Source organism: Myotis daubentonii, chromosome 15 (genome assembly GCF_963259705.1).
Source record: "Myotis daubentonii chromosome 15, mMyoDau2.1, whole genome shotgun sequence".
In the NCBI taxonomy this organism is placed as follows: Eukaryota; Metazoa; Chordata; class Mammalia; order Chiroptera; family Vespertilionidae; genus Myotis; species Myotis daubentonii.
In genome coordinates, this window is record NC_081854.1 from 5,611,018 (window position 1) to 5,634,636 (window position 23,619).

The 23,619-nt window shown below is 45.7% G+C and overlaps 3 protein-coding genes and 1 pseudogene across 3 annotated transcripts in view; 2 read left to right on the plus strand and 2 right to left on the minus strand.

The window, feature by feature from the left end:
* The window catches only part of LOC132216086 (zinc finger protein 883-like), a 681,654-nt gene that overhangs the window by 431,874 nt on the left and 226,161 nt on the right, over positions 1 to 23,619 (minus strand). The window lies entirely within an intron of this gene.
* The window catches only part of LOC132216082 (zinc finger protein 883-like), a 157,609-nt gene that overhangs the window by 11,620 nt on the left and 122,370 nt on the right, over positions 1 to 23,619 (plus strand). The gene's annotated exons all lie outside the window — the stretch shown is intronic.
* On the minus strand, positions 1,132 to 8,208 carry LOC132217164 (homologous-pairing protein 2 homolog; annotated as a pseudogene).
* LOC132216113 (zinc finger protein 660-like) lies at positions 8,027 to 23,453 on the plus strand. Its single transcript, XM_059665206.1, has 4 exons — positions 8,027 to 8,292; positions 9,163 to 9,289; positions 17,524 to 20,533; positions 20,765 to 23,453. The coding sequence occupies exons 1-3, from the start codon at positions 8,260 to 8,262 to the stop codon at positions 18,996 to 18,998; spliced, it is 1,635 nt and encodes a 544-aa protein (XP_059521189.1). The 5' UTR covers positions 8,027 to 8,259; the 3' UTR covers positions 18,999 to 20,533; positions 20,765 to 23,453.

Sequence of the window (23,619 nt, forward strand, 5' to 3'; positions counted from 1 at the left end):
TGGTCAGTGCGCTTCCATGGGGAGCGCCGCTCAGCCAGAAGCCTGCTCACAGCTGGTGAGAACAGAGTCAGTGGTGGGAGCCTCTCCTGCCTCCGTGGCAGCGCTAAGGATGTCTGTCAGTGAGACATCCCCCAAGGGCTCCCAGAGTGCAAGAGGATGAGGCCAGGCTGAGGAACCCCCCTCCACGTGCACTGGGCCGCTAGTCTATCTTACCTAATAATAAACACACATGTAAATTGACCATACCTTCGCTACGCCAATCAGGAGAGTATGCAAATTAACCCAACAAAGATTGTGGTTAATTTGCATACATAAGCACAAGCGGCCTGGGTCCCGGGAACATCCTCGGGACCCAGGTCGCTCCTAGTCTGTAGGCCCGCGCATAGGTCCCGAGCAGCTAGGGTCCCAGAACGCCCCGGCCGCTCCGGGCCAATGGGCGCAGGTGCCAAGTGGATGTTCCTCCCCTGTGGCCGCTTGCGCCTGTGCAGGTGCCAAGCAGCAGCCTGGATCCACGCCCCCCAGCCCAGCACCCATCACAGAGGCGAACAGGCCAGGCCAGGCCTCCCCGAGATCGATCCTGGGGTAAACAGAACAGGCCTTCCTGCAATCACTGGTGGGTGAACAGGCCAGGCCTCCCCGCAAACTATCGCAGGGCGAACAGAACAGGCCTCCCTGCGAACGATCGCAGGGTGAACAGAACAGGCCTCCCTCTGAGGCAAACAGAACAGGCCACGCCTCCCTGCTATCCCAGGCGAAGAAGCCGTTCTGCTGACCAGCCTGCACTATGGACCTGTTCGGGTGGGTGGTGCAGAGTCCGGGGCCTCTAGCCTGCAGCCACAGGAAGTCTCCCTCTTTCCAGAGTTAGGAGTACTAGCCCAGGTTCACCCAGCGCCGGGTCTTGACTGCCGGGGTAAGTTCCTGCAGGCTGGGGTTTGATCCCTAGGCATTAGCAGTAGGAGACCAGTGCCTGTGTTATTGCTGTGTGTCCAGGTTTTAATTGAACAAATGCCCGGTGGTCCCGGGCGCCAGCTTAGCAAAATCTTTTTTTTTTTTTTCAAATGTGACAAAAGTTTTTATTTTTCTAAATACCAACAAAAGTTTTGCTGAAATTACAATTTTAAAAAAATTAGCTGGGCCTTAAAACCACCCCCAGCTTTCTGTCAGATGTATCTGGGTCTCTACCATCTTTCATGTGCTGCTTACATTTCTGCCAGAACTCGGGGGTGGGTGAAGGCCTGAGGTATATGAAACCCAAGAGAGTCTGGGGTGCAGCCCTGGACTCCTTGAATGCTGTGTATAATAGCCTCTCTCTACCTTTGTCCCCCAACTTCCCTTTTGCCTTCCTCAGATTTGTTATCTGGGAGGTTTGATTATCTAGAGGAAATTAAATATTTTTATATCCAATTATATTACAATAAATATTGCCAAATGCTTTCCTTTAGTTTTGTTCCAAGTCTAAGTGTTACATTCTAGACCATGTGATGAGTGTACCCATCGACTCTGGATGAGAGCACTCCTTCCCCTCCCGCTCTGCCTAACACTCTGGTTTATGCCCCGCTCCCAGCTGCCCTGCCCAAAGGTTGAAAGCAGCAACAATAAAAACGCTGGCAGCCAGTCTGAGACTCCGTCCCCGTCACCCGTCCTACCACGGGGGCCCTCAGGGGTCTGGGAGCTTGACATTATAATCTTCATCTGTCTCTATCCCAACTTCCTCAAAGAACTGCTTCTTACTCTTGGGGTACCCTTCCAGGATTGCATCACACAGCTCTGTTGCCATCCTCTTGCGCTTCCTCCACTCCTTGCAGTACTTCTGCTTCTCTCTGTACACCTGTTCTTTCTCCTCCGGGGTCACGTGGCTGGTGGCTGCTTTGATGTTCTTCAGTCTCTCTGTGTAGCCAGCACATTCCTTCTTTAGCTCCTGGATCTCTTTCTGCATCTCCGGTGTGGTCAGGGCACTAGTTAACTCCTTCAGTTCGTGTCAAACTGGTCCTGGTCCGCAAAATAGATCTTCTGCTTGCCGTACATCTTCTCTTTAATCTTGCCTTGTTGGGCCAGCTGCTCCAGCGCCTTCACCACGGCCGCTTTGCCCAGCCCGTGTTCCCGCTGCAGGTTCCCAAACACATCCTGGGCGCTGTAGGGCCGGTTCTGCTCCTGCAGGTACTTCAGGAGGACCCCGGGGGCGCCAGTCGCCGCTTCAGCCCTGCCTTTACTCCAGCAAAATCTTTTAGGAGAAGAATTCTGTCTGGGTTTCCTCAAATTCCCTCAGCCACTACTCACCCCTCTGTACAAGCGCAGAACAAATGAGACCCCTTAAATAAAAATCAGAGATCTCCAGCAACGGTGGGCCTCTCTCATCACAGTCATTTGGACTGGATGGCATTTGAGTATTTATCTAGGCACCATGACAGGGAACACACAAGCTCAAGTCATGATCTCTGCCCTTAAATAATTCACAATCTTATTAGATAGAGCGAGTGGGTGATAAAAGCGCAGTAATGACATCAGAATGTAAGGCAACAATATAGAGAGGAACAGAGGCAATTGCTAGGATGATTTTCCAACAAATAGTACAAAGAGTATGTGCTGTGAGTTAAATACAAAAATATGCGTGGAAGTAGCTGCTTCATGAGTATGGGATCCCTTCCTATTTTACAGGAAACTGAGTTCCATGTGAACTGTGTAATATGCTATGATATCTGAGGCACAGGACAAGGGAGGCCCTAAAGGTACTATGCTATGAAATTTGAGCCATTTATTGTTAAATGTGATTTATTTCTGCACGCCTCAGTTTTATAATAGTTAAATTTCTAGAATAATACATTTTGCTATAAAATATTACTAGAAGAGCAAATGATCAGGTGACATTGTTATTTTCTATAAATGAACACAATTTCTGGTACGCTAAAGTGATAGGTATTATAGAAATATTCAGGGGGGGAAAAGGAGACATATGTAATACTCTTTGTAATACTAAAGAAATAAAAATTATTAAAAAAATAGAAATATTCAGATAGGAAGACCTACAGGCTTGATTACAAGTTAGGCTTACTATCACAACCCAAATTTATTGCTTAAAAAAAAAAAGCAGGGAGCCAACTAGAAACTTAATCAAATATAAGCCCTTGAAGGGCAAATGTAAATTAGATAAGCTTTGCTATTACAAGAGCAAGAGGAAAAAATTCAGATGCAAGAATAAGAAGCACACTGCATTCTAAGTTGCTGTTAAAAAGAATGATATACTATGAAAATACTTAATACAGATTGTAAAGAGATTTGTTCAAAGAGGATTACCTAGAGTAGGTGGTATTTCAGTTAATTATTTTAAATGTGAAGAGGTTAGTTAGATAAGAAAAAGGTATAGGGGTCCCAAATTGCAGAGGGTGCAGGCGGGGCTGAGGGACGCCCCCCCCCCCTGCACGAATTTCATGCACTGGGCCTTAGTATATATATAAAGAGATAATATGCAAATTGGCTGGGATGCCATAACACTGGCAAACAGCTCAGGAGGAGGTTGCACGCAGATGGGCGGGAGGGGACTGCTTGCACTGTGAGGCAAGCCACATATGGCGCAGCCCTGGAGCGGAGGCAGGGGGGTGTGCCCAAGCCTCTGCCGCCACCCGGTCCCAGCAGGCCTGTGCATGAGCTGCAGAGGAAACACCTTTTCCGACCACTCACTGGCTAAGCTCCCTGTACTCCACTGGCAGTGTTCTTAATAACTTGGATAATAAGACTCCAAGAAGGTGATCAAGAGTTTTTCCACCTCACTCCTGGAGGAAAAAATGAAGGTCCACTGCTGGAGGGGCTAAGAAATGTCATATCCTGCCCTAGCTGGTTTGGCTCAGTGGATAGAGAATGGGCCTAGGTTTGATTCTGATCTAGAGCATGTACCTAGGTTGCAGGCTCTTCCCTGGCCAGGGCCCAGGTCAGGCCTCATGCAGGAGGCAACCAATCGAAGTGTCCATCTCACACTGATGTTTCTCTGACTTTTCCTCTCTCTTCCACACTCTCTAAAAATGGAAAAATATCCTCAGATGAGGATAAAAAAAGAAAGAAAGAAATGTCATATCCTATGAAAGAGACATCTTGAAAATGCCTAAAGAAATTTGTCATTTTTTTGTGGTGAATGGACTGGAGTCCATATTGATGAAAACACCTTGGCAGCTGGCAGTGGCAGTGGCAGTAGCAGCGGGGTGATGGGGGTGGCGCCTTCCCCTCATAAGCCCGCAGAGGGAGGCCAGACTGCGTATTAGGCCTAAGCCCTCAGTAGGACATCCCCTGAGGGCTCCCGGACTGTGAGAGGAGTCAGTCTGGGCTGAGGGACCCCCCTCCCCCACAACTGCATGAATTTCATGCACCGGAATTTCTAGCATAAAAGCCTAATATGCTAAGTGTCTGACCAAGAGGTCGACCAATCGACCAGTTGCTATGATGCAAACTGACCACCAGGGGTAGACGCTCCAACCAGTAGGTTAGCTTGCTGCTGGGGTCTGGCTAATTGGGACATTGGTGAGACAGGGCCGACATGCCCTGGAGCCCTCCTGTAGTTCCTTACCAGTGGCCAACCTCTCGCAGGGACTGGGCGAGACCGCCTGGATGGTCCCGATCGCCAGCCAGGCAGAAGGACCTCAACCGTGCATGAATTTGTGCACCAGGCCTCTAGTTAATGTATAACTCTTCTTTTTTTTAAAAAAATATATTGATTTTTACAGAGAGGAAGGGAGAGGGATAGAGAGTTAGAAACATCGACCAGCTGCCGCCTGCACACTCCCCACTGGGGATGTGCCCGCAACCAAGGTACATGCCCTTGACCGGAATCGAACCCGGGACCCTTGAGTCCGCAGGCCGACGCTCCATCCGCTGAGCCAAACCAGTCAGGGCTGATTGTATTTTTTCTAAGAATAAGTCAGAAGTTTGGTGTCGTTCTTGTTTGTTTGTTTTTATAAATCCTCAACTGAGGATATTTTTTCTATTGATTTTTAAATTTTTTATGTATTTATTTATTTTTAATTGATTTCAGAGGAAGTGAGAGAAACGCAATGATGAGAGAGAATCATGCATGGGCAGTCTCTTGCACTCCCCCTACTGGGGATGCAGCCCAGAACCCAGGCATGTGCCCTTTGCCCGAATCAAACCCAGGTTCCTTCAGTCCTCAAGCAGATGCTCTATTCACTGAGCCAAACCAGGTAGAGCCCGGTGTCAGAACTTTGCTGAGAATGTCAGAACATTGCTGTGATCATTCTGCCAGTTTCAGTGTCCTGGAGGTTAGTTTCATTTAGAAGTTATTTCTAGCCCTAGCCCGTTTTAGATTTTTTTCAACTCCTCTGCTACATTACTTAGTTTTAATGCTTTATGACATGTTCCAATAGGGCTTATACCTCACTGTGTTTTTTGCTCTGAATTTTTAAAAGTGGATTTTTATTGATTTCAGAGAGGAAGGGAGAGGGAGAGAGTGATAGAGACATTGATGATGAGAGGGAATCATTGATCAGCGGCCTCCTGCACTTGGACACCCCCCCCCCCCCGGCCCCACTTCGGATCAAACCTACACCTCAGGCTTTTGCCCAAAACAGGAATCAAACCCTGATCTCCTCTTTCATAAATTGATGCTCGTACAGTAAGCCACACCAGGCAGACTTGGTTCTAAATTTTAAGTAGTACAAGCTGCTTACCCTTCTTAAGAATTATGAATTTTTAAGATTCACTGCATTTATGCATACCCATCATTTGTTTATAATATTTCATGTGGTTTTAAAGTTTTGGAGCTATATATACATAGGTCAGCTTTCAGTATGAATATGTATTTCATTTACTCTAAGTATAATTTGTGAGTACTTGTGTAAACTTATCATATTGAGAATGCCGGAAACATCAACTCCGCTGACATCTTCAATATGTCCATAAGGGACGAATTATCTTTCACTATGATCATTACAGTGGCATCTTCACATTAACAAAAACGCCAGTTACTTTGCCAAAATTCAAGTCTCCCAAAAGTGTATTTTTTTTTAATATATTTTATTGATTTTTTACAGAGAGGAAGGGAGAGAGATAGAGAGCTAGAAACATCGATGAGAGAGAAACATCGATCAGCTGCCTCCTGCACACCCCCTACTGGGGGATGTGCCCGCAACCCAGGTACATGCCCTTGACCGGAATCGAACCTGGGACCTTTCAGTCCGCAGGCCGACGCTCTATCCACTGAGCCAAACCAGTTTTGGCTCCCAAAAGTGTATTTATCTCTATTGATGTTCAAGTAAAAGTTAAACAAGAGTTCAATTTAAAGTTTATATTATGCATACTAGTTCTTCTTTACTGCAAAGGTATGTCCTACATTCTATTCCCCACCACCACACCCCCCGGCCTTGCTCAATTGAGCTCAGCTCAGGTGTATTCACATGGTCTCTCCGCCTCATAACCCTGAACCCTACAGCCTGGGTTCAGGGCGCCTGTCACTTCCCGCAACTCAGGTCCCTATCAAGGACCCTGAGGAAGGTGGAGGGGAGAGTGGAGTGTTGTGGCTTCTGAGGACAAAGGAAATGTAGGGAAGAGTAGAGTAGACAGGGGTTACCTGTATCTGAAATTCCGCTGAGGATGTAGGTGGTGAGTATTGAAACCAAGATCAGAGACAGGCATGGAAGATTTCAGAGCTGCATGCCCTGCCTTCCCCAGGCTGTGGGGTCCCCCAGGAATTGGGTTGTGGTAGATCCTTCTGAAACCTCACAAGCTCTCTCTGGCTGCCATATGCCAAGTTCATGGGTGAGTCCAGAGAGGTCCTGTGCTGTGGAGCAGGAAGGTGGCAGAGCTGAGGCAGTGAATCTGGGGTCTGAAGTTGGGATGGGGGTAGACATTACACAGTGGTGTGCACATCTGGAGGAAGTGTGAGCTGATGGTACTGGAAAGCTGGTATTGGGACTTTTAAAAAATATATATTTTTATTGATTTAAGAGAGGGAGAGTGAGAGACACAACAATGATGAGAGAGAATCATCCATAAGCTGCCTTCTGCACACCCCCTACTGGGTATGGAGTCTGCAACCAGGGCATGGGCCCTTGATTAGAATCCAACCGGGATCCTTCAGTCCACAGGCCAATGCTCTATCCACTGAGCCAAACCAGCTAGGACTGGTGTTGGGACTATAGGGTGAAGCATAAACCCAGGTTTGTCTTTGTCTGGCAGGCATGGTCTGGGAGACTGCAGTGGTATTGCTTGGCAGGAAGGCTGACGCCCTACAGGTATTGCCCAGAGCTTAGATGGTGTTTCTCTGCTGTCCTTTCTATCCCATCTGTTGTTGCCAAGGGCAATAACAGTGATGAATGGGACTGTGATGAGAGAGCAGCCTGCACTGGCATTAGCGTGTGGTGTCCACCCTAAACTGGGGAGACCTGGAGGAGGTTGAGGGTGGGGAAGATACCTAATTGTTGTTTGAATTTTCATCTCTCTGATGATCAGTAACTTAGAACATTTTTTCACCTGTCTCTTGGCCATCTTATCCACACTGCAGCCCAGGCAGAGCTGCACTTCGGATGGCATCAGAAGCAGATGCCTTTAAAGTATGAGTGTCTGTTCTGTGACATTAACTTTGTATAATGGAGTCAATAGAGGCAGGCAGAAGCAGTTAGAGACTTGAGCAACCTCCCCCAGCTACCTATAGTCTGAAGGAGACACATGCCAAAAGTCCTGAATGAAGAAACAATGCCTGCCATTCAGAAAAGAGCTGGTCCTGAAGAAAGATATGCAAAACCCGCAACTAAAGGAAGCCACGCAGGCGCCTCAGAAACAAACTTTCCCTGATAATCCCCTCCCCTGAAGGCGCTGGAGGGCCCTGAGTATACTTGGTGTTTTCTTCGGCTATTTGCCCTCAAAACCAGTCCTGGAGTCAGCTGAGGAAATACAGGATCCTGGCCAGGGAGAGTAGGAACTACATTACCCAGAAGGCCGCGCGTGGAATGCCACCAGGCTGAGCCAATGGAAGCTCAGAAAGGGCGTTTCCGTTTTTCCAGTTCTGGAGGGCGGGACCGGTAGTTCTGGTCGGATTTTGTCTTCGTCTCTTTCCTCTGGCGGTAGGGGTCCGGAGTTCCTGGTCGCAGAGTCCCGTGGAGAAGGCTGGAGAGTGGTGTTCTCCGCCTCACAGCCCATGGTGGGAGCCTGCAGGGGTGCGCACAGTTCACACCTGAGATTGAAGCGCCAGGCCTCCGACGGGACCGCCATTCCTGAGCGGCTTCTCCCGCCGCTCCCGCCCGGCTCAGCCCACAGAGGGCAATGGCGGCGCCCCCGCTGAGGAGACGGGCTGAGGTGAGTCGAGTACCCCAGGCCCTCACCGCCTCTTCACACACACACCACAGCCAGGGGAGGGCGCCTGTCCCGTCCTGCAGCTCAGTCCCGCGTGGAGGACCGTGAGGAAGGTGGAGGGGAGAGGAGTGTTGTGTCTTCTGAGGACACAGCAGGTGCAGGGCAGAGAGGACGGGGGTGACTTGCATCTGAAGGTCCCTGAGGGTGTGGGCTGTGATTATTGACGGAAAGAGCAGAGGCTGCAGGGAGGACGGCACAGACTCATTCGGGGCTTTCCCGGCTGTGGGGTCCAACAGGGGCCAGGGGTGGTCCTGGATCCGGCTGGACTACAAGCTCTCTACGCCATATGCCAAGTTCATGGGTGAGTCCAGTGAGATCCAGTGGCATTGGAGCAGGAAGCGGGCAGAGCTGAGGGAGTGAACCTGGGTCTGAACATGGGAAGGGGATGAACATTACCCAGTGGTGTGCACATCTGGAGGAAGTGTGAGCTGATGGTCCCGGGACCTGGTGTGGGGACTTAAAGGTGAAGCATAAACCCACGCTTGTCTTTGTCTTGGAGGCAGGATCTAGGAGACTGCAGTGGTGTTGCTTGGCAGGGAGGCTGGGGCCCTGCAGGCATCGCCCAGACCTTAAATGGCATTGCCCTCTACCCTTCCCTCCCCCAATCCTTCCCACCCAACCCAGCTGGTCTACTGAGGGACATGCAGTGAGTAATGGGACTGTGATGAGAGAGCAGCCTGCACTGGCATTAGGGCCTGGAGTCCACAGTAACCAGGGGCCCTGGAGGAGGTTGAGGGGGGGAAGGTGTGTAAGGAGTAGGATTACTGGTTCTCAGAGAGACAGCTCTGGGTTCAATGGTCTCCATTCTGACAGGTTGGCGTGACCTTTGAGGACATTGCCCTGTACTTCTCCAGGGAGGAATGGAGCCTCCTTGATGAGGGTCAGAGACAGCTGTACCTGAATGTGATGCTGGAGAACTTTGAACTTACATCCTCCCTGGGTAAGACCCTCACTCTCACCAGTGACCTGGACTTGGCTTTGTCATTTCCCAGACTCCATCTCCCAGAGTGTGCTCTGTCCTCCCATGTAGACTGTGGTACTGTTTGATTTTCCAGTTTCCTGGGTAGTTGCTGTCCTGGGGAGGGTTGGTCTGTTTCTGCTGCTCCCTTCTATTCCTGAAGTCCCAATACTCCCCGCTGCACTAAACTCACAGGGAAGGACTTGTGGTTGGTAGTGTTACAGGAAGGTAAGGGATTCCACCTTGATCAGTGAGGAATGCATTTTGTCTATTCCTGTTGGTCATTTGTACATATTTTTTGGAGAATTGTCTCTACATCCTTATTGTGTTTATTGACTATATTTTGGTTAAAGAGTGTTCTAACTATCCTGTATATATATATATATATATATATTTAAACATTTTTTTATTGATTTTTTACAGAGAGGAAGGGAGAGAGAGAGAGAGTCAGAAACATCGATGAGAGAGAGAGAAACATTGATCAGCCGCCTCCTGCACATCCCCCACTGGGGATGTGCCCGCAACCCAGGTACATGCCCTTGACCGGAATTGAACCTGGGACCTTTCAGTCCGCAGGCCAACGCTTTATCCACTGAGCCAAACCGGTTTCAGCATCCTGTATATTTTATATATTAATTGCTTACAACATACAGGAACACATAATTTTGCATGTGCTTAATTGTGCTTTGCAGATATTGCTCCCCACACTCGCTTTTCTACAAAGTCCACGTTTTTGGCAACCCTGCATTCAGCAGGTCTAGTGCCACCATGTTTCTAGCAAGCTCAGATGCTTGTTACTAGTGCTTTGCAATAAAGTTTTTAATGAAGTTATGTAGAGTTTGTTTTGAGATACGCTTATTGGATTGTTATTAGCCTGCAGTATAGTGCTAACATACCTTTATTATTCCTGGGGAACTTCAACTATTTGTGTGAATTTCTATCTATATCTCAATATTCTCTTTATTGTGCTGATCAGAACTGAATCCACAACCTCTGAAATGATTCCGTCGTATGATTTGCTAGTATTTTCCCCAACCCTCTAGATTGCCTTTCATTTCATTTTGTTTATTGCTGTTGTGCAATAAAGAAGCTTTTTCTTTATTTTTTGCAGTCTGGAATGTTTGTTTTCTCTATTTTTTCTGGTGAGTTGGTGTCACATTCAGGAAATCCTGTCTAAAACAAATCTCCAAAACTTTTTCTCTAGGTTCTCTTGAAAGACTTTCAAGTTGTAGCACTGACTTTTTATTTAAAAAAAAAGTATATTTTATTGATTTTTTTACAGAGAGGAAGGTAGAGGGACAGAGAGTTAGAAACATCAATGAGAGAGAAACATCGATCAGCTGCCTCCTGCACACGTCCTACTGGGGATGTGCCCGCAACCAAGGTACATGCCCTTGACCGCAATCGAACCTGGGACCCTTCTGTCCACAGGCTGACGCTCTATCCACTGAGTCAAACCGGTTAGGGCTGTAGCACTGACATTTAATTCTGTCCTGCCGGTTGAGTTAAATTTTATCAGTGGTGTCCAGTTTTGTTGTTTGCATGTGAATGTTGATTTTTAACAGCACCATTCATTGAAGAAACTATCTTTCCCTTCTGTGTCTTGCAGCTTTGTCACAGATTACTTGAAAGTGTGTGCTGGGTGTTATTTCTGTGTTTTTTTGTACTGTTCTATTGATCTGTGGGTCTGTGTTTCTCCAATAACACATTGTTTGCTTGTTTTCTCTTTATAATAAATTGTAGTCAGGAAGTGTGATGCCACCAGCTTTGTTCTCACTCAAGGTTTCAATTGTTAGTGGACGTCTTCATTCTATACAGTTCAAGATTCTCTCTCTCTGTCTGTCTCTCTGTCTCTCTGTCTCTCTGTCTGTCTCTCTCTCTCTCTCTATATATATATATTTCAGAGAGGAAGGAAGAGGGAGAGAGAGATAGAAACATCCATGATGAGAAAGAATCATGGATCAGCTGCCCACTGAAAGTCCCCCACTGGGGATTGAACCCACAACCTGGGCATGTGCCCTTGACCGGAATCGAACCTGGGACCTTTCAGTTCCCAGGCTGATGCTCTACCCAATGAGCCAAACCTGCTAGGGCAAGATTCTCTTTTCATTACTTTTTAAAATACCATTGGAGTAATCATCAGGATTGCATTTAATCTGTAGATAGCTTTGTGTACTATAGTTATCTTCATGATATTTCTTTCTCAAATTCATGAACACAGGATGTCTTTCAACTTATTTGTGGTTTCTTCCATTTCTTTTATCTCTGTACTAGAGGCCTGGTGCACAAAATTTGTGTACAGTGGTGGGGGTCCCTCAGCCCAGCCTGCATCCTCTCCAATCCAGGAACACTGGCTCCTAACCTCTCACCTGTCTGCCTGTCTGATTGCCTCTAACCACTCTGCCTGCCAACCTGATCACCCCAACTGTCCTGCCTCCCGCCCCCCGCTGGCCTGATTGCCTCCAACTGCCCCCCCTTCGTGTCCTTCCCCAGTGTTTAGTGTCTGAGTCATTACAGCACGAGGGTATGATGACCATTTTCATATTAGCTCTTTATTATATAGGACTAGAGGCCCGGTGCACAAAAATTTGTGCACTCGGTGGGGAGTGAGGGTCCCTCAGCCCTGCCTGTGCCCTCTCGCAGTCTGGGACCCCTCGGGAGATAACGGCCTGTTGGCTTAGGCCTGCTCCCGGGTGGCAGAGGGCAGGCCCAATCCCTAGGTGCAGCCCCTGGTCGGGCTCAGAGCAGGGCCGATTGGGGAGTTGGGGAGCCTTCCCCTGTCATGCACAGTGCAGGGCGGATTGGGAGGTTGCGATGCCACCCTCAGTCATGCTCAGGGTAGGGCCGATTGGGGGGTTGGGGCACCAACCCCTGTCACACTCAAGGCAGGGTCGATGGGGAGGTTGTGGCGCCACCACCTGTCATGCACAGAGCAGGGCCCATCAGGGGGGTTGGGGCTCCGTACCCTGTCATGCACAGAGCAGGGCCAATTAGGGGGTTGGGGCGCTGCCCCCTGTCACGCACAGAGCAGGGCCCATCAGGGGGGTTGGGGCTCCGTACCCTCTCACGCACAGAGCAGAGTCAATCAAGGGGTTGGGGAGCTCCCCCTTGTCACGCACGGAGTAGGGCCGATAGGGGAGTTGGGGCACCGCCCCCTGTCATACTCAGGGCAGGGCGGATCAGAGGGTTGGGACGCCGCCCTCTATCACCCACAGAGCAGGGCTGATGAGGTGGTTGGGGCGCCACAACTCTCACACACAGAGCAGGGCCTGTGGGGGGTAGGGTTGGGGCGCCGCACCCTGTCACACACAGAGCCGCAGGGCTATCAGGGGGTTGGGGAGCTCCCCTCTATTAGGCACAGAGCAGAGCTGATCAGGGGGTTGGGGCACTTTCCCCTGTCACCAACAGAGCAGGGTGGATAGGGAGGTTGTGGCCCCGCCCCCTGTCACACACAGAGCCGCAGGGCGATCAGGGGGTTTGGGCACTGCCCCCTGTCACGCTGATCCCGGTACCGGGAGGCCTCTTGGCTCCGCTGATCCTGGTGCTGGGAGGCATAGTACCCTTTTACTATATAGGATAGAGGCCTGGTGCATAGGTGGGGCTGGCTGGTTTGCCCTGAAGGGTGTCCTGGATCAGGGTGGGGGTCCCCACTGCGGTGCCTGGCCAGCCTGGGTGAGGGGATGATGGCTGGTTGCAGCTGGTCACACACCCTTCAGGGTGGGGGTCCCCACTGGGGTGCCTTGCCAGCCTGGGTGAGGGGATGATGGCTGTTTGCAGCTGGTCACACACCCTTCAGGGTGGGGGTCCCCACTGGGGTGCCTGGCCAGTATGGGTGAGGGGCTGAGGGCTGTTTTCAGGCTGACTGAAGCTCCCAACTGCTTCTTTTTCTCTTTTTTTTTTTAAATTCTGGGCCAGCTTTAGCTCTGGCTCCAGCTCTGAGGCTTCTGCTGCTGAAAGAAGGTATCTGGTTTGTTTCGGTTCTATAATTGAAACACTGTATAACTCCAGCTCTGAGATCCCGGCCTCACTGAAAGCAGGTTTCTGGGGTTTTGTTTAGCTTCTATATTTGTTACAATGTTCCTTAAACTGCAGGCTCAGAGGCCGGCAAAGCAGGCGGGGAACGTTGGTTTCCTCCGTCACTGAAGCAAGCAAGTCTCATGTTAGTTTCAAGCTGCCTGGCTGCCAGCCGCCATCTTGGCTGGCAGTTAATTTGCATATCTTGCTGATTAGCCAATGGGAAGGGTAGTGATCGTACACCAATTACTATGTTTCTCTTTTATTAGATAGGATTATTGGGTTTAATGTATAGATGTTCCACCTTTTGGTCACATTTATTTATATTTTATCTTATTTTTTTTCATGCTATTTTAAATTTGACTATCTTCATTTTCCTATCAAAGAATTTATTACTAATGTGTAGAAATGGAACTAATGTTTGTATGTTTATTTTGCATCCTGTAACTTTTCTGAATTCTTTATTCTTTTTTTATCTTCACTCAGGTAGTGTGAATATTTTTTCCATTGATTTTCTTTTTGAGAGAGAAAATTGAGAGAGACAGAGAGAGAGAAACATCGCTTGGTTGCCTTCCACATTTTCCCATACTGGTAGCGGTATCAGACTTGCAGCCAGGGTACCTGCCCTTGACTGGGAATCTAGCCCATGACCTTCCAGTGCACAGGCCGGCATTCTCACCAATGAGCAACATGGGCCAGGGCTATTTATTTGTTGTATAAACTATATATATATATATATTGATTTTAGAGAGGAAGAGGAAGAGAGAGATTGGAACAGGAGTGATGACAGAGAGTCATTGAAGGATTGCCTCCTTCACTACCCACACTGATGATTGAGCTCACAACCTGTGCATATGCCTGAACAATGAATTGAATTGTGACCTCCTACCAGTGGTTCATGGGTTGATGCTTAATCACTGAGCCATACTAGTCATCCTTTATTTATTCACTAGAAGCCATGTGCATCAATTTGTGCACTGGGGGGAGGGGGGGGGGCAGGGGTGTGTGTCCCTTAACCTGGCCTGCACCCTCTTGCATTCCAGAACCTCTCAGGGGATGTCAGAGAGGTGGTTTCGGCCCAAACCCTGGAGGCCAGGCCAAGGAATTCTCCTGGTGCACGAATCCATGCACTGGACTTCTAATATGCATATAATATCCTTGGTAATCTCTTCCTTCCCTCTCCTGTTTCCTTTCCCTCTGTGATTCATCGGTCTGTTCCATGTTTTCATGCCTGGGGTTTCTGCTCTTGTGTTGAGCATATGCCCTCTGGTGGTCAGTGCACATCATAGGTATCAGCTGGTCAGCCTGTCAGCTGGTCACTTAGGCTTTTATATATATAGATTTTAAAGACAGGAAGTGAGACAGTGAAAGAGAGAGTGGCAAACATTAACCTGCTGTTCTACCCATCTATGCATTACTGGCTCTCCCCTGCATGTGCCCTGATGGGGGATCAAACCTACAACATTGGTGCATAGGGACTACACACTCACCAAGTGAGCCACCTGCCCAGGCCTCTGAATTTGTTTATTAATTTCAGAAGCTCATAGATCTTGACAAATTTCTCTATGGAGGGTCATGTCATCTGCTAATATCAACATCTCTTATCATGCATTGTGGTTCATAGTGTCAGGTGAAATGTCTTAACTTTCATTTCTTTACAGTTTATTTGAGGCTTGGTTTTTGTTTTGGGGTTCTTTCCCCCGTTAGTGTAGTTAAAGTTTTTCCAATATTGTATCTTTCAAAAAATAACTGTTAGGTATTCTTGCATTTTGTCTTGTGTTCTTTTTATTTATGTTTTCTAATATTTATTGTTTCTTTCTTTTGTCTTTGGGTTTACTTTCTTGTTGTGTTTCTAGTTTTCTGAGGTGCCAGTATTTTTTTTTAGGTCTTTTTTCATATTGTAGGCATTTATTCCTATAAAATTTCCTCTTAGAATTGCATTTTCTGAATTTTTTTTAAATATATTTTATTGATTTTTTACAGAGAGGAAGGGAGAGAGACAGAGACTTACAAACATCGATGAGAGAGAAACATTGATCAGCCGCCTCCTGCACACCCCCCACTGGGGATGTGCCCGCAACCCAGGTACATGCCCTTGACCGGAATCGAACCTGGGACCTTTCAGTCCGCAGGCCGACGCTCTATCCACTGAGCCAAACCGGCTTCGGCCATTTTCTGAATTTTATACATGAGCTTTGGTAGGTGTCTTTTCATTTACTTTGTCCCTAGACCTTTTTGAGTTCTCTTTTTTATTTGACTACCTTGGAATTCTTATTTATTTATTTAATATATTTCTTTATTGATTTCAGAGAGGGGAGAGGGAGAGGGAGAGAGAAACATCAATGATGAGAGAGAATCATTGATCGGCTGCCTCCAGCATGTCCTCTGCTGGGGATTGAGCCCACAACCCAGGCATGTGCCTTTGGTTGGAATCAAACCTGGGACCCTTCAATCCACAGGCCAACGCTCTATCATCTGAGCCAAACCTGCTAGGGCTCTTATTTATTTTTTATATTCAGTTTCAGATAGAGAGGAAGAGAGGTGGGGGCGGGGGGCAGAGAGAGAGAGAGAGTGAGAGAAAGAGAGAGACATACATCAGTATGAGGAAGAAATATCAATCGATTGTGTACACACATATCCTAAGTGGAAATGGAACCTGCATACTGATATGTGCTCTGACTGGGAATTGAATCCGAGACCCCTAGGGTCACAGGATGATACGCCAACCAACTGAGCCACACTGGCCAGGGTATTCTGTGGTTGTTGGTTTTTTAATATATTTTTATTGATTTCAGACAGGAAGGGAGATGGAGAGAGAAATATCAATGATGAGAGAGAATCATCATTGGCTGCCTCCAGCACGCCCCCTACTGGGGATCAAGTCCAAATCCTGGGCATGTGCCCTTGACCGGACTTGAATTTGGGACCCTAGTGTTGGAATCCAACCTGGGACCTTTCAGTCTGCAGGCCTATGCTCTATCCACTGTGCCAAACTGGCTAGAGCCATTCTTTGATTTTTAAAAACAAAATTTCCAGTATTTTTTGAATAGTAGACCACTATGGTGAATGATAACAGAAGCACAGTGGTTGATAGAGATAACTCTGACCGTTGTTTCTCACTTTAGCTGTCTTCAAATACGTTTGTTCACCTAGTCTTTCCAGTCATTTGTTCTATGCAGTTGTCCTTATTTGGTGTTCTGTAATACTATTTGTCTTCATTGTACTCTTAATCCCATTTTCTTTGGGTTTTTGTTCATGGATAGCTGTCTATTTACTCTGGATGGGGAAAGATTCTCATATCTCTGATTCTGCCCTCTTGATGATGTCACTCCCATAGCTCTTTTGCCTGTGATCTCATCTGTGCTTCCCTGTTGTACCACAGTGTTAACCATCGATCTTTTCAATGTTTCTTTTACAATTTCTATCATTTATCATGTGCAATAACTCTACTGGGAATTAAGCAGAAGAATCATTTCTGCATCACAGTAGAAACATGACTTTATGAATGACACAATGGATCAACAGGCTGTCTTGCCTGAGTAAAGGGCTGTAGGGAGGTTTTTACACCTGGGCTTTGTTACATTCATAACTAGGAACCCATTTGGTTCAACAGTGTTTTGTTACCATTGCTCATTTCTCACCCAATTCTGCTTGTCCTTGCTTCTTGTTGACACTTTGTCAACAACTCAGTTTTAATAGTGATCAGTGCTTATTCTACTCGGATTCCCAGTCCTTGGATAACCTAACCTCTCTAAACTTTTCACCTCTCCAAACTTTCACAGGTCTCTCTCTAGTGCCCTCCACCGTTGGTCCATGCCTGCAGAGCCTTAGAGTGCACACCTATTACTGTATTGAGGTAGAACATCATGTGCTCTAATACAATTGATTTTTATGGGTTTGAGCACATTGGAATTATTATACACAGACTCACATCACCAGCATGAAAGGTCCTATCGGAGGCCATTTGTGGAGGAACAACTAGCAGACCCTTCCTCTCTTCTTTGTGTCCCGTCCTGTGCTTCCGTCCTTCCCTTGGGGGAGATTTTCACCATTGACTGACCTTTGGGGCCAAGAAGTGTATAACAGCCATTTCCTCAGAGTCTATGGCATCAGGCCTAGTCATGACCGATAAACATTTGTGGTGAAGATACTCTGTTTTCATAAGGTCAGCATGTACCTCACCAGCGTTTTCTTTTGTTCAGGTTGCTGCTGTGGAGCAGAGAATGTGGAGGCAGCGACTAAACAGAAGATTTCTGTAAAATTGTCACAGGAAAGGATTCCACAGTTATCCTTGTCTTCCCAGAAGAGCCACCCCTGTGAGAGTTGTGGATTTGTTTGGGGAAACATTTTCCACATGATGGAGCTGCAGGGAACACAATACAGACAGATACTGTTGAGGTGTGGGGCATGTGAAAAACAATTTTATTTCAGTGCAAAATGTCACCAGCAGCATGTGAGAGAGAAGACTTCCATTAGAGGCGTGGAAAGGATCTCACTTGCAAATAGCTTCAATTTCAAGGTGTCTCAAAATCATTTCACCTGTGGGGAGGTTGGTCAGGGTATACATTCCTGGTCAGGACATCACCTAATGGCTACTCAGACCAGGGACAGGCCAAATGGTATTTCGAAGTGTGGGGTAAAGTTTCAAAGGAGAAAAAAAAACTACACAAGAAAAGAATATAACAAAGTCATTGGCTGCAATCACACGTTTATACAGGATAAATGTTTCCATGCTGGAAGTCAGTGTTTTCTGTGCTGTGAATGTGGAAATTATTTTACCAAATTTTCTAGCTTTCATTATCAACAGAGAGTTCACACTGGAGAAAACCCTTATGAGTGCAGTGAATATGGGAATACTGTTACCAATAGCAGTGGCCTTCGTTGTCATCAGAGAGTTGACACTGAAGAAAGGCCTTATCAGTGCAGTGAATGTGGGAATTCTTTTACCAGTAACACTACCCTTCATCGTCATCAGAGAGTTCACACTGGAGAAAAGCCTTTCCAATGTAGTGAATGTGGGAAATCTTTTACGACAATGCATAGCCTTCATTGTCATCAGAGACTTCACACTGGAGAAAGTCCTTATGAGTGCAGTGAATGTGGGAAATCTTTTACCCGGAGCAGTAGCCTCTGTAATCATCAAAGTATACACACTGGCGAAAGGCGTTACGCATGCAGTGAATGTCCAAAATCTTTTGCCACTAGCACTGATCTTGTTCGTCATCAGAGAGTTCACACTGGAGAAAAGCCTTATAAATGCAGTGAATGCGGGAAATCTTTTGCCAGTAGTAGTTGCCTTCGGTGTCACCAGAGAGTTCACACTGGAGAAAAGCCTTCTAAATGCAGTGAATGTGGGAAATCTTTTACCACTAGCAGTGATCTTCGCCGTCATCAGAGAGTTCATACTGGAGAAAAGCCTTATAAATGCAGTCAGTGCGGGAAATCCTTTACCACTAGCAGTTATCTTCGTTGTCATCAGAGAGTTCACACAGGAGAAAAGCCTTATAAGTGCAGTGAATGTGCGAAATCTTTTATGACTAGCAGTGAGGTTCGGCGTCATGAGAGAGTTCACACTGGAGAAAAGCCTTATAAATGCAGTGAATGTGAGAAATCTTTTACCACTTGGAATGGCCTCCATTATCATCACCAATTTCATACTGCAGAAAGGCCTTCCTAATGCAGTGAATGTGGGAAATCTTTTACCACTAAGACTTATCTTCATAGTCATCAGAGAGTTGACACAGGAGAAAAGGCTTATAAAAGCAGTGAATATGGGAAATCTTTTACAAGTATCAATGGTCTCCCAATATCATAAGAGTTCATACTGGAGAAACCCCTTATGAGTGCAATTAACATAAGATATCTCTCATCCAAATTCTAAATTTGTGAGACTTTTCTTAGTTGTGTAGGATATGTTCCTCAGGTCTTAACAATAGCATAAAAATATTGCAAAGTCTAATTTGTCTGCTTTATATCTCATATTTAAACACTTACATTATGTAAAGTCCCCACAAGAGTTTCCGCTGTTGTTTTTTATACGCGAACCATATGTGTGTATGTTGCACTTTTTAACATACAAATGTCTTGCCATATCTGTCACTGCGTATTTCTGTTGCTGAAGGTATTTCACCTGCACCTCGTGTAAGGTCCCTACAGATGGTATTGATCACCATCCTCGTGTGCTCAGGGAAGCTAACTCTGTTGTCTGGTTTGTTGACGAAAACTAGGAATACCTGATCCCTTAGGAATTCTTAATTCTTTTCACTCTCAGGAGTTGCCACGTAGAACACGTTAATGTTGGCAAACTGCCAGTCTCATGTGCCTTTTGGTTTGTAAAATAATGCATGCTTTTTACTAAGACGTCTTTAATCTTGGATGTTCCATTTACTGTGTGGGTTAGTTTATAAGGACATCTGGGCTCTCCAAGCATGATGAGGTAAGAAACGTTTCTGAGATCTCAAACATTCTTTGCCCTGGAGGGAACAGTATGGTGCAGAAATTAGCTCAGCAGTTTTTGCCTAATTTACATTGCTGCCCATATTTTCCTAGGAAACACTGTGGACTCTCTGGTCCTCATGTGAAGATGGGTGTTTTGAGACACAGAGACCACTCCAAAGAGGGGATAGCTGTGACAACCTCAAGTATGTCTGGGAGCACTGATTTTTTTTCCTGTTTTCAAGGAAGATGCTAAGACATTTGAAGAGAACCTCCTCCCCACATCTTACAGAGGGCCACGTGCCCTAATGCCTACATTGCCATGGGTGATGGTAATTGGTTGGAGGACCATAGCAGTTAGCGGAAACCATTTCCGTGCAGAACCACTGGCATAATTGGTGTTGGAAGTGAATACAGCTCATTAGATGGAATGTTCCTCATAGAAACGTGCATCCAGGAATGCTCTGAGGAAAAGTGTATAGGAGCATTGTGTACACAGACCTGAGGGTCTCCAGGCATGTTTATCTTCTGTGGATGCAGTCATTGTCATTGGTTATCATCAAGAGGTTTTGTGGATTCCTGTAGCCTCTCAGATGTTCCCCTCAGAGCCATTGTTGCGCTGGCAGAAAAACAAAGATGAAGGCAAAGGGTGTCTTTAGTCCAGGGATGTGGCTTCTGTGACCCAGCCAGCATTCTTGTTGATTTGGTTGAAAGTGCTCCATTGTTTGTTAAATTTTCTGTCACTAGGCAAGACAGTTGCCCAGAGGGTATAAGAAGGTGGCTTGAGCCGAAACTGGTTTGGCTCAGTGGATAGAGCGTCAGCCTGCAGACTGAAAGGTCCCAGGTTCGATTCCGGTCAAGGGCATGTACCTGGGTTGCGGGCACATCCCCAGGGGGTGTGCAGGAGGCAGCTGATCGATGTTTCTCTCTCATCGATGTTTCTAACTCTCTATCTCTCTCCCTTCCTCTCTGTAAGAAATCAATAAAATATATTTTTAAAAAAAGAAGGTGGATTGAATATAGATTTGCCAAGCCTATTTTTCCAATACAGTGGAACAAACTTCTTAATCTGGAACCATTTTTAAAAGCTATAATGAGTAAAATACATGTGTTTAGTATAGCGTTTCATAAATCTTGATGTGTGTGTGTGAAAGTGAAATCATTATTATACTCATAACACTGACCATATCTGTCACTGTGCACTTGCTTCATGACCTTTTTTACATCTGTCCCTGTTCTGTCAATGGTTAAGTCAAGTAACCATTGACTTAAATTCCATTTTAATAGATAACTTTGCATTTTTGAAGTATTTTTCTGCTTTATATTTCATAAATACTTGGAAATTTTGTAAAGATATACTAGTAACTCATTTTTTTTCTGATAAATATTCTTACCTTTGAATATATCACCAATAGTTTACCCATTTTTTTGAATCACTTGTTATCTATAATAACAAAAGCGTTATATGCTAATTAGACCAGACAGCCAGACAACCTTCTGTACGTCCTTCCAGGTGACCTTCCGGACAAAGCCAGGGCTGCTAGGGCTGAGGGAAGCCACTGCAGCTGTGAGGACCGAGCCCCTTGCATGAATTTCGTGCACCAGGCCTTTAGTTTCTAATAAAACTGATACAAACATTTCTGTATAATTCTTTATATCAATAGAAGTTTCATTTAACTTTGTCAAAATAAATTTTCAGTACATAATTCTAGGTCATGGTGTATTTGAATGTTTAAATTTACAAAGATTAGCATTTTGTGATCTATACTAAATATACCATCATGGATGTTGTGGCTCAGTTGGTTGGGTGCACTGAAGTGTTACCAGTTGGATTGCTGGTCCTGTGCCTGGATTGTGGGCTACGGGGGTGTGCAAGAGGAAACTGGTCAATGTTGCACTTGAACATCGTGTTTCTCCCTCATTCTTTTTCTCTCACCAAAAATTAATGAAATAGCCATCTGGAATGGCTCAGTTATTGAGCTTTGACCTATGAACCAGGAAGTCATGGTTTAATTCCCGGTGAGGGCAGATTCCAAGTTGCAAGCTCAAATCCCAGTGTGGGTTGTGCAGGAGGCAGCCAATCAATGATAATCTCTCTTCATTGGTCTTTCTCTCCTTTTGTTTTTGAGGTCAATAAATATATATTTTAAAAATCAATAAGCTATTCTTTAAAAGTAAAAATAAACTGATGGTGCCTTTTGGCATTTTCCCACCAGTGTGTAAGGTATTTACCTTTTACACATTCTAGCAAATCTTTTGTCAATCATTATTTAAATAAATTCTGTAATTTTGTCATTCTACCTATCTGTTGTTTCATTGTATTTATTCTAGGGCTTTATGGTGAGCCTTTTCTCAGAAGTGTATTTGTTGAGTCTGTATCTTTTATTTTATTTTTTTAATATATTTTATTGATTTTTTACAGAGAGGAAGGGAGAGACATAGTTAGAAACATCGATGAGAGAGAAACATCAATCAGCTGCCTCTTGCACACCCCCTACTGGGGATGTGCCCGCAACCAAGGTACATGCCCTTGACCAGAATCAAACCTGGAACCCTTCAGTTCGCTCTATCCACTGAGCCAAACTGGTTAGGGCAAGTCTGTATCTTTGTTAAAGCATCTTATCATATGTTCGGCCTAATGTGCTGAGTTTTGGCAATTTTCTTTAACAAAAGGAACAGTGGAACAAAAAAGATGCCTGTTGGAATTTAATTTTGTGCCTTTTTTGGTGTAGGAAATAAACATTTTTTGTATTGGAATATTTTTTAATGTTTTACTTTTTAATAGATATTTTAATTTTTTAAAAACATTTTTATTGACTCATAGATCAAAAGAGAGAGAGAGGGATAGAAATATCAATGATGAGAGCCCAGCAGGTGTGGCTCAGTGGTTCCACATGGACCTATGAAGCAGGAGGTCATGACTCAATTTCTGGTCAGGGCACAAGCCTGGGCCCCAGGGGAGACCTCTAGTGTGGAGCCTGCAGGAGGCAGCTGACCAATGATTCTCATCGTTGATGCTTCTCTCTCTCTCCCTCTTCTGGCCACTTCAACCTCACCGACAGAGACATCCCCATGTCACACATTTCTCACTTTGCCAATGCCCACAAGCACCTTTTTCTTTGGGTGCATTTTAGTGAGAAATGGGACCTATAAGAAAAGTAATCCATATAGGATGCTTTGAAGTTAAAACTTTCCAAGTAAAAGCTGGTCACCTGGTTATTTATGGAGTAGCCTGTTGGTTTTTTTATTTTTGTTTTGTTTTTTGTAAAGGACAATTTTTACCTTATTGAACCTGTCTGTTGTATTTTTGCATCTGGGATGACAGACCTTTGGATTTTCAGGGACATTTCTGTTTCACAGACTCCTAAGCACAATCTCCCAGCACAGAAGATCACAGAGCCCCAATTATTATTGCTCTTGTGTTAAATATTAACTGTTAACTAATCGATAGACATAAAAATAATTGTGTGTCTATTTTTTTTACTGTTTATCCAATCCCAGAGATTTTCCTCCTTACCGCTCCCCCCCTCTAATTTATCACCAGTGAATGTCATGTAACCCCCTGATGTCTTCTCCTTTGAGGCTAATGTATAAAAAAGATGCAAAACTGCCGTTCTCCCGACCATTACTCTATCTGTTGTTACTTTCCTTCCTGGCAAATGTCTCCGACTTGAGTCAAATAAACAGAAAAATTCTCCACAGGTTTGGACATTTCTTACATCACCAAAAGCAATGGACTCATGGGAAGCAGGAGAAGGTTACATGGAGGGGTGTCAGCATTTCCAGGGACTCAAGTGACGGAAGACAGATTTATAAACACAAATGTAGAGCAGACCCAGAACCCAGCAAGCTAGAGCTCTCCC

Excerpts from the sequence above, each read along its gene's own strand:
- LOC132216113 (XM_059665206.1), top strand. The coding sequence starts at position 8,260 with ATGGCGGCGCCCCCGCTGAGGAGACGGGCTGAG. Across the intron at positions 8,293-9,162 it reads CGCTGAGGAGACGGGCTGAG|GTTGGCGTGACCTTTGAGGA; the intron begins GTGAGTCGAGTA and ends CCATTCTGACAG. Across the intron at positions 9,290-17,523 it reads TGAACTTACATCCTCCCTGG|GTTGCTGCTGTGGAGCAGAG; the intron begins GTAAGACCCTCA and ends TCTTTTGTTCAG.